This window comes from Homarus americanus, unplaced genomic scaffold (assembly GCF_018991925.1).
Source record: "Homarus americanus isolate GMGI-L3 unplaced genomic scaffold, GMGI_Hamer_2.0 scaffold21914, whole genome shotgun sequence".
Classification (NCBI taxonomy): Eukaryota; Metazoa; Arthropoda; class Malacostraca; order Decapoda; family Nephropidae; genus Homarus; species Homarus americanus.
In genome coordinates, this window is record NW_024719665.1 from 614414 (window position 1) to 625609 (window position 11196).

Sequence of the window (11196 nt, forward strand, 5' to 3'; positions counted from 1 at the left end):
TGATAGGGATAGCTACAGTGAGGCTGGCGGTGCCCTGCTGGGCATCACTTGATCAGGCCGGCTATTCAAACTCGCTGAGTCAGGCGTATTATACGCAAACAAGCTCCCCTTACACCACCCAACACCTCAACTTACTCTGGGTCTCTCATCTGCCTCCATCTCAACACCATATACTGTATACGGGCAGGCACACCCAATAAACATGACATGACTTACAGCCTAACATAGCGTTTGTTTGTGTCCTCATAATTCAGTACCGCTTGCGGTAACACTTACTTTTCTTTATCTTTGGGGAATCGATGAAATACCAAATCGAGATGTGTATCCTTTCTTCTTTTGCAGATTATGCTCGGGTGTCCCTTACTTGTCATGTTGATGAGACCATTCATTTGTATATTGCGCTCGTGTGCTCGCTTCCGATTGTCATATTCAATGTATAAACTAGCAGACGACGCACTCCACACTAGCGACATCTAGACATCTGTCCGCCGCACTACCAAATTTGTGCGTTCGTTCGTGTGTTAACCATTTCATCCTGAGCTTTCCCGTCTTCTTGATGTTGGAGAAGGGAAGCCTGGGCAACGCCTGTGTAAAAAGTGTCGTACAGTTTCTTCTTCTTCTTCTTCTTCTTCTTCTTCTTCTTTTTCGTTCACAGCTGAGAAAGATTGATAAAAAAGAGAAAGAATGAATGAATGAATGAAGATATTAGAAGAGATATTCGTTTTAATTGATAAAAATATGAAGCCATACAAACACACACACGCGCGCACACACAATAAACAAGTTACCCTCTCAAATACATTTTTCATCTCTACATTTTCTCTCATAATTTCTCAACGTAATAATAAGAAATAACGTCCTTGTCGCCCATGGTAAGAACATCCCTTTACGCTGGTCTTGTAAACATTCACACACAAAAAGCTCCACCAGATGATCTTCACGGGGATCAGGAACGAAGGTAGCGTAGCGGAAGGAGAATAAATAGTATTTTCACATGTAGGAAAACCCCTGAGGTGATTCTCACAGGGATAAAGGGAACAACGTAAGAGTTTGAGGTGAAAGTTTTGGTCCAAACTTTTCACATGCATGAAGGTCTCTCGGAAACCCGGGTTGATGCAGGAATGATTTTTGTGTGTGTAATATTTCGGGATTTATTTTAAAGTGAAATTCTTTAATGAATATATATTATGCATTTATTTATTGGATCGTCTGTAGATTAGCCCCAAGTTTATATTTTAACCTGGTAATTGAACATCCTAACTTAGGGGGTCTAGGTTAGGTTAGGTTAGCGCGGTTAATTATCAGCTGAAATAAACTAGGGTATCTAATTCTCAGTCTATTTATTTATTTATTTATTTATTTATTTAATGGGAGTTGTCTGGAATAAATCATTATTTTTCATCCCGTCATTTGGGTGGAGTGTGTCTGTCTGTCTGTCTGTCTGTTTGCACCATAACTCTAGAAGAATAAGAAGCATAGTATTCAAACTAGGTTATATATCTTCACCATCACAACCGCCACAGTTAGTGTGATTTAGGGGGTCAAGGGGTCAGAGGTCAAGGGATCATGGGGTCAAGGGTTCAAGAGGTCGGGGGTTTATGGGTTCAGGGAGTCAATGGGTCAAGCTGTCAAGGTGTCAATGGATCAAGGGTCAGGTGGGTCAAGAGGTTAAGGGGTCATAGAACAGGGAATCAGGTGGGTCAAGGGGTCAACAGGTTAAGGGGTCAGGGGGTCATAGATCAGGGGATCAGGTAGGTCATGGTATCGGGGGTCAATGGGTCAAGAGGTTAAGGGGGTTAGGAGGTCATAGATCAGGGGATCAGGTGGGTCATGGGGTCAATGGGTCAAGAGGTTAAGGGGTCAGGGGGTCATAGATCAAGGGATCAGGTGGATCAGGGGGTCAATGGATCAGGGGTCATGAGGACAAGGGGTCATGGAGTCAAGGGGTCAAAAGGTTAGTGGGTCGAAAGTTCAGGGGACAGGAGGTCGGGGTCAAAGGGTCGAGGGGTAACGGGATTAGGGGTCAAGGGTCAACGTGTCAAGGGGTCAGAGGTCAAGGGGTCAGAAGGACAAGGGTCAAGGGGCCTAGGTGACAGGTTCACCTTCCGCAAGTGCAGTGTCGCTGAAGCTTGTGAGTCTATTGAAACTTACACACACACACTGTACGTCAACTTGTGTTAAGAAGTTCTGGTGAAGACGTATGTGGTGGGAAGCTGTCCAAGTGTTCTTCCTCATGTATGATCGGACAGACGGACGGACGGACGGACGGACGGACGGACGGACGGACAATCGTCACGTATCTCCTTCACTCATTTTCCTCTTCAATTGTTTTTGTTGTTTCTTTTCGTTTCTTTTATTCTCTCGTTTCCTGTATGTATGTTCTCCTCCTCCATGTTCTCTTCCTCCATGTTCTCCTCCTCCATGTTCTCCTCCATGTTCTCTTCCTCCATGTCCTCCTCCTCCATGTCCTCCTCCTCCATGTTCTCCTCCTCCATGTTCTCCTCCTCCATGTTCTCCTCCTCCATGTCCTCCTCCTCCTCCATGTCCTCCTCCTCCATGTTCTCCTCCTCCATGTCCTCCTCCTCCTTAGTATTGACAAAACAACATCAGGGAAAACAGGAACTCTGTCACCCTTGGCGTTCTTGCGGTAGGCGTGGATCCGTCTTGCTTGGCGTGGCATGGCGTGGGTGTGAAGCGGATGGGGGCGTGGCTGAATTAGGGGGAGGAAAGGGGAGGTTCCTTGTCCCTTTCACCTCTTGAGATGTGGGGATATATACAGTGGGTGAGGTTGAAGATGTGTCAGTTCTCAGATCACTTCTCTGTTTACCCATCAAGATGAAGGTTGAGAGATGTGTTGGTGGTACAGTTACACCCACAAAGGTCCTGTCGTCTCTCCTCCAGGAACTATAAACCCCAAGATTTAGACTCGTGAATCCTAAGTATTTACGGACAGATATAATGTTTACTGTTTCGGGTTCATGAATCTGAATGTCGGGGTTGGTAGAGGTGACAGGACCTTTGTGTGTGTGTGTGGTCAGAAGATTTGTGGTGTGTTAAGTTGTGTCTGTGACCTGCATGGGCAATGGGTGTATTGTGACTTAGGTTTATTTCTGGGTGTTGTGCACGTTTGTGGTTATAGCTGTTTGTGAATTATTAACACAACTATATATCCTGGTGCCTTTCAATAGATTTTTGAACCAGATTCGTCTACATCTTAAGTGTCATGGCGCTGTAGATCCACAGTGATTAGTATGATTGTTTGGAGAAAAGCAACGACAGTAAACCTTTCATGAAGCCAGACGTCACAAACCAACCAGACCTGACGTTGTTCGGGTAATTTTAGATAAGGTTCGGTCATATATAAATGTAAGGAATTAGTATATAGTTACCCGTCCTGTTCGTGGTATTTATTCAACACTGTACATGTTATGGATGGGTAATGTGACATTCTTCTCCTTGTCAGGTGTTCCTCCTCTTGGGTGCTATTATGGTGGTGGTGTGTGCCCGGCCCTCAGACACCCGAGCCCAGACATATCCAGAAGTAAGTTTACCCTTGAATTATTTACCTTAATTAACTTTACCTAATGGCTACCTACTAGAGGTGACCAAGCCGAGAGGAGGAAGCTAGTGGCCTACGGAGTATGTTTGATCCTTCCATTGTTCTTCAAAGTTTTGTCAAGGAACATTGTGAAGCCCAGTACTATTCTCGACCCTAAACGTGAAGAAGTATTTACTTATGTTCGTTCTGTGTGAAGTTGTGGCCCTTCACTCTGGTGGTGCGTGACATCACAAATGTTCGGGTTCATGTTTTCCATCACTCTCAGGATTGTGAATGTCTCTCTGATATCTGCCCTATTGTCTACTTGGGTAATCCAGATGACATAGTTCAGGGATCATCTTAGTCTCTCTGTGTTGTATCTTTTCTAGGGATGTTGAGTCTTTCTGGAGGTAGAGTTTCCTGGCCTGTGTACAGTAATACAGACTGGGACGTACGTGAGATCTGTATAGTTGAAGGATCATTTTCTTGTCTTTGTATTCGAAGGTACGCTTTATAAATTCCACATCTCGTTTTGCTTTCCTCAATGCTTCCCCCACTTGTTGCACCGCCTTCAGTGAATGATATATCACAACGCCAAGATCTTTCTCTTTATCGACAGTATCCAGTAAATTGTTATTAACAGAATAATTGTGATTTGGGCTGTTGTATCTTACGTGTAGGGTTTTACATTTCGGAATGTTGCGACATCGTCTTGATTTACTACCTTCCCAAATAAATAAATTAGTGTCATCCGCAGACTTGACAAAGTGGCTCGATATGCATTCATTTATGTCGTTTATGTAGATTACAAACAAGGTGGGTCCAAGGATACAGCCTTGTGGTACTCCACTGAGAACTTTTTTCCATTCAGAATGTACTCCATTTATTACCACCCTTTGTTACCTGTTCTTAAGTCAGTTTTTAATCCACGTCAACATCTTGCCTGTGATGTCATGTTCCATGGATGTTAGAGGCTAGTCGTGCATGTGGGACTTTGTCAAACACCTTAGAGAACCCATGTACGACATTGGTAAACAGTGGATGTGTTGTTCACAGATTATATCGGTTATATCTACATTACAATGACATCATAGTATAAACATCTATCGAGGAAACACGAAAGTTATTCTCACAAGAAAACAAATCTTAATTGCAATAATGTCGCTTTTTCATTTTCAGTTTTTTTTTTACGCATTTGTTTTTACGTCAAATTGATCGTTTTCTTACATATTGCTTTTGCAGTTAGACGAAAATCTTATCGAAATCGTCTATATTCTACAAACATATATCAGTATTTACAGTATATTGAACATTTACTTGAAATCCAAAAAATAAAAAATATATAAACTCATTAAACAACTTTCATAAACTTGTACCTACGAACTTTTCCTCAAAATCCTCCAACGAGAAAACACTCAAAACAAGTTTCAAAAGTTCCTCCACTTTCTTATAATCCCTTTAAATCCTCTACACAGGCCCCGGCAGCATACGAATACCAGTACGGTGTTCTCGACGACGAATCTGGCAACGACTTCGGCCACGAGGAATCACGGAACGACCAGGCTACGAGCGGTCGTTACTACGTCCTCCTCCCAGACGGTCGTGTCCAGACGGTCCTGTACTCTGTTAACGGCGAAGAAGGATTTGTCGCTGATGTATCCTACGCTCGCCGTCGCTGAGATGTCGCCCCTGTCGTCTGTGAGAGTTGGTGTTTGTGAGGGTTCGTTTCTAGGAGAATCCGAGTCCGTGAGGGTTGGTGAAAGCTGTGAAGATTCGGGTCTAAGGATGTCAGAGTTCTTGTCTGTGAGGTCTTTGGCTGTGTCTGTTAGGGTCCTTGGCTCTGGAGGTCTAGAAACAAGAATATCAACAGTTTACACACGGATAAACGGCACGGCTCACAGATCTCAACTATTTAGACACGGGTATTAACGGTACGGCACAAGAATATCAAGAGTTAAGACAAAAGTCAACAACGTAGCCACGAACACCCACAACATCGCCTTCAGTTCTGGATATCAACGATGCAGACACGAATATCACTGACTTAAGTAAACACAGGCCTCAATAGTGTGGCCTTGGGTGACGGATACAGACACCAATGAACACAGATGATAGCAGCAACAGGTACACCTCAAGATATACATTAGAATTGACCACAGAATTAGAATTAGAGCTAAAGGTACAAGTGTAAATTGAAAGAAAAATCGAAATTTCGAAGTTACCCTTAAATTGGTTGTTTAATGGTTTTAGGTAATGACAATTTTATTTAACTTTCTTCAGAAAAATGTTTTTTTTTTGTGAATCAATAAAAACTAGATTTTCCGAACTTATTTTTTCCAACTAATTTTCCATCATTTGCATTGTTATTTATCATGTCACCTTCAGTCTGTGAGTGAGGTGGGAATGAATCAGTTTTATTAGTTTCAGAACAGACTGACAAGGTTAATAAAATAGTTATCCTATTTGATATATTCATTTTCTATCGCAACAAGTTTTCTCTGAAGAGTTTCTGTCGGGGCTAACTGTTGTATATCCAAATTTTCTCAAATAAATCTTTACTAATGTAGTTCAGGGTTACTTAGGTTATTCATTTACATAATTACCTAATGGCCACACAGTAGACGTGGCCATGCCGAGGGAAGGAGGCCAGTGGGCTGTGTAGGATCCCTCCATTGTTGTTGATAATTTTGTCAAGGGCCATTGTGAAGCCCAGTGCTGTTGTTGACCCACACCTCGAGCTGGTAGACCGTCCATAGGTCTTCCAGCCTCTGTGTCAAGAAGTATTTCCTTATATTTGTTCTGTATGATAACTTGACCAGCTTGTAGTTATGTCCCCTCGTGTTGGTGGTGCGTGACATAACAGATACAGTAAATGTCTCGGTACAAAAGTTTCAGATTAACCCCCCTCCACCTCACCCGATTCAAGTTACCCCCGCGGTCGTAGGTTGAAAGTACCCCTCCAGTCTCCAATGGCTTCTGAAGATGTCTTGAATAAAGACGAAAGATAAGGTGCTCCGTTGTTTCCCTTTTCCCGTGTGATATTATCAAGATTTATCTTATCCACGTTTTGATTGTGGATCTACATGAAATATATATATATATATATATATATATATATATATATATATATATATATATATATATATATATATATATATATATTATATATATATATATATATGTATTGTATGTAAGTCCGCGTGCTTTATTGGGCTAATGAAATATATATATATATATATATATATATATATATATATATATATATATATATATATATATATATATATATATATATATATATATACATATATTAATATTATTATTATTATTATTATTATTATTTTTACAACTCATTAGCCGTTCGGGTGGTTGGTCTATCCAATGTTAGTACAGGACGAAACCGGGGACCTGGAAACCTGTGATGTTTGGTATTGAGGGTCACACTGGATAAATACCCTTCTCACGTGTGTCCGGGCCAAGGCTCGAACCCTTGACAAATAGGTGAGACACGCGTTAACGCTGTACCACCAACATCGATCAACATATAAAAATCATTATACGAGTAGAGGTCTGTGTTGACGTGTTTATATGTCGTGGGAATGTAAATGATTACTATAACACCACAATATGGACAATGTTGGAAGAAAACGGGGAGCGGGGCCGCTAAACCAACTTCAGTATATTTTAGTGGCTTGGGTTGCGCTAGTGTAATGTGCATACTATGTGAGGTCACCCAAAGCCTTTGCAACGGAGGGAAAACTGGAACCCACAAAGCAAGACCAGGCTACACTGTCTCTGTAGGGTTTGTATATATGCATATGTGTAGGCGTGACTGAAGCACATGTGGTATGACAGTGTGGGTTAAGTCTCAGTTATTTCGGGAAATCAAGAACCAAGCGGACTGTGAAGAGCTGCAGAAGGACCTCTGTGGGCTCCAAGAATGGTCGAAGAAATGGCTGCTGTGATTCAATGCCACTAAGTGTAAGAGGATGCACCTGGGGCGTGCCAACGGTAAGGAGGCGTATCATATGTCCCAACGGGATGAAGAAACTGCACTATTTGAGACTGAATGTGAGAAGGACCTAGGTGTGTATGTTAATAATGAGCTGAAGTTCTCGGGCCATTGCGTGAAGAAGGTAAATCAGGCAAATAAGTTATTGGGTCTTATAAGAAGGTCGTTCAGATATCTAGACGGTCCGTCCCTCGTAACGATCTTCAAGAGTGAAGTGCTTCCCCATCTGGAGTACTGTCATCCCGTCTGGTCCCCGAGATATGCTAGAGACTGTCAGTTGGTTGAAAATGTTCAAAGGAGGGCCACCAGACTGGCGCCTGCACTTCGGCACCTCAGCTACCCTGAGAGATTGGAGCACCTGAACTTGTCTAGCTTATACTACAGACGGGCAAGGGGAGACCTAATTGGGGTGTATAAGCATCTCATGGGACACTACTCAGTCGAGTGTCCTTACTTGGAGCTGGCGGACGCTCGCCACACAAGGGGTCACAGCTCAAGATTGAAGAAGCCAAAAGTCCAGAAAACTGTGAGGGCAAACTTTTTCGGTGTGAGAGTTGTGAACTCTTGGAACCATCTACCAGAAAGTGTTGTGACGGCACCAAGTGTGAGCTCTTTCAAGACAAGACTTGACCAACACTGGACCGGGTTCAGGTACAGTACATTCAGGAGTCGGTGCATGCCCAGTACTTGCCAACAGTGCATAACAGAGACGGGGCCGATCTCCCAAGCGGCTAACGAGCCGATCTTTCGGTGAAGAGGATAAAAAAAAGGAAAAGTAATCAGAGACGTGACCGATCGCCCAAACTGCTAACGAGCCGATCAGTGGTGAAGAGGATAAAAGTAAAGTATTTGCATGTGTCCAGGAGGACTATGCCCCTAAGCCCCTCCCCCACCCCCCCCCCCTGTCCCGGGCCTGAATAAGGGGGACAGAACTGAGAATAAAACCCATCAACCAGCAGCTGCACACCCTGGCCAGCAGAGTCTTGCAGAATATAGAACTCCTTCAAAGAATCCCACCAGATAACAACAACCATACATGGTTCCCAAAAAGTTACCAAATCTCAAAAGATCCATTACCACCCCCGATCTATACGGCCAGGCAATAGACAACCTCCCTAGACCAGCATCCGCCAGTAGGGTCGGCGGAATATGAAATAAGGCCCTCAAAACACCCATATATGGGACAGAGTAGGATATCTAGTGCCTGTACCGACAGACAATAACTAACCCATGACACAACCCTAACACACCATTAGCTTAGCTATACGGTCAGCCCGCCCTCTCTTACCTCCTCCTAAATTTCTTCAATTTCCGAACTATAACATCCTAACCCCCCACCTCTAATCTTCTTTCACCCCTCCTTTCTCTATAAAAAAACCCACTAGTTCCAGGTGTGAACATTCGACTGAGTGCTAATAAATTATAAACTTTTGTCAAGTTGCAGGCACCAGTTTGGTGGCCCTCCTTTGGACATTTTCTATCACCTGACAGTCTTTACCATATCTCGGGGACCAGACGGGGTGACAGTATTCCAGACGAGGAAGCACCTTCTTATAAGACCTACTAGTTTAGTCGCTTGATTCACCTTCTTTTTACAATGGCCCGAGAACTTCAGCTTGTTGTCAACATACACACCCAGGTCCTTTTCACATTCAGTCTCTATTAATGTTGTTTCCTCGTCCCATTGGAACATGCGATACTCCTCCTTACCGTTGGTACGCCCCAGGTGCAACCTCTTACACTTTGTGACATTGAATCTTAGCAGCCAGTTCTTCGACCATTCTTGAAACTGGCAGAGATCTTTCTGTTGCTCTTTACAGTCTGTTTGGTTTATAATTTCCCCAAATAACTTGACATCATCCGCAAACATTTGTTTTTAGGAATGTACAGCTTCTGGCATGTAATTTTATGTAACAAACAAACAAACAAACAACAGCGGGCCCAGTACACTGCCCTGTGGTACCCCGCTTGTCACGGATACACATTTCGATTTCGTGCTATTAATCACCACACACTGCTTGCAGTCATGAAAAAAGTCTCTTGTCTAGGCTCAGACAGTCCCCAGAATCCCGTACTCTTCCAGTATAATGTATTCAGCCTTTCATGAAACAAGCTGTCGAAAGCCTTGGCAAAGTTCATGTGTATATTGTCAATATTGCCATCACACTCAGAATCTGTGTCCAAACATTCAGTAACTGCTTCAAGCGGGAGCGTCCAGGAATGAAATCGTGTTGGCATTCCATTGCAAGGTTGTTTCGTAGTAAATTTCCATCACATTTACTTTATTCCATTCACTACTTGTCCTGTTAGCTGATTACACGATCTGTTACGTCTCTCATACACACTGATGGTTTTTTACATTTGTTTATGAGTTGTGTGACACATCATAAGCTGTGTGTCACATCATCAACTGTGACACAATCAGCTGTAACACATCATCAGCTATGACACATAATCAGCTGTGACACATCATCAGCTATGACACATAATCAGTTGTGACACATAATCAACTGTAGAACTTGGTTAGAGCATTTCTACATAACCAGCCAGGCCCTACACTATAGGATCCACAGGTTGGCCTTAGCACATTGTTCACTCACTTCTTGAGATAAACCCTAGAACGGTTTGATGAAAATGAACTCGGAGCAGAAGCTAATGATGGTGAGGCACCTAATGCTGATGAAAGGCTTTCTCCAAGAGACAAATGTTTAGTGAGATCCTTTATTCCCATAATGGATGCTCTTGAAATCAATGTGAAGACAAGGGCAGTCATATACTGTGGTGTTGTATAAACACTGACATTTTTAGTTAATTTAGAAGTATAAGAAGCAGTGTAAAGCTTGACTGAGAGTCCTGCTGATGATATATTTTACATGTCACAACACCACCACCATGACCTGAGAAACAGAAGGGTATATCGTTATAAACTGTGAAATGACAGAACGTTGAAATTATATAACTCTTTCTGAAACTCCCTGCATATAGCTATAGACGGGTCACATGAAGATTAGCTCCCCCAATTTATTTCACCTGGTGATTAAACAGTAAACACCCTTCTTCTAACCTAACCTAACTTAGTCTAATTTAACCTGTAACCTAACCAAAGCTATCCCAATCTAACATAACCTAACCAACTTCAATCTAACCAAATCTAAACTAACCTAAATCCGGAGGTAGTGTTTGGGTATTGAACCATTAGGTGAAATAAGCTAGGGGCCAATACTCACGTGATCCCTAAAGACTATACAGTAATGTCAATGATCATAAAGCGATATTGTTGTACGTTAGAATTAAGTGTGCATTGTGGGCTCGCTAGTTACTTAGGAATGTATCTGTATGTGGCAGTCACTTGTTGCAGCTTCAGTTTGTTGTACTCACATAACTTAACATCCATAACAAACACTACAGTTCCAGTTAGAGAACTTGGCGATTAACATGTCTTACTCGTGATTACTGAAATCATTTCTATATAGTCATCAGATCCGTTGATGTATTGAGATCAAGGAAATATAATTTCAGGGGCAAATAGATAATTTATATTCTCACGGGGCAGAAGAGGACTCCCAGAGTTTGCAAGCCCAAATAATCCGCTTATATTACAATTTTACTTAAGATACAGTTGAAACTTTCAACATCACTCATGGAT

General features: G+C 42.4%; 1 protein-coding gene across 2 annotated transcripts in view; it reads left to right on the plus strand.

Annotated features, from left to right (window-relative positions):
- Window positions 1-6544, plus strand: part of LOC121860183 (pro-resilin-like) — a 34174-nt gene extending 27630 nt beyond the window's left edge. Inside the window, exons 1-3 of one of the 2 annotated variants that reach the window (XM_042357248.1) lie at window positions 2793-2841; window positions 3464-3541; window positions 5014-6544. In XM_042357248.1, coding sequence (XP_042213182.1) covers window positions 2836-2841; window positions 3464-3541; window positions 5014-5217 — 288 coding nt within the window. In that variant the 5' untranslated portion in view covers window positions 2793-2835 and the 3' untranslated portion in view covers window positions 5218-6544. Of the gene's footprint in view, window positions 1-2792; window positions 2842-3463; window positions 3542-5013 lie in introns of those variants that run through there. The other variant, XM_042357249.1, reaches the window with a different exon arrangement.
- The last annotated feature ends 4652 nt before the right edge of the window (window positions 6545-11196 follow it).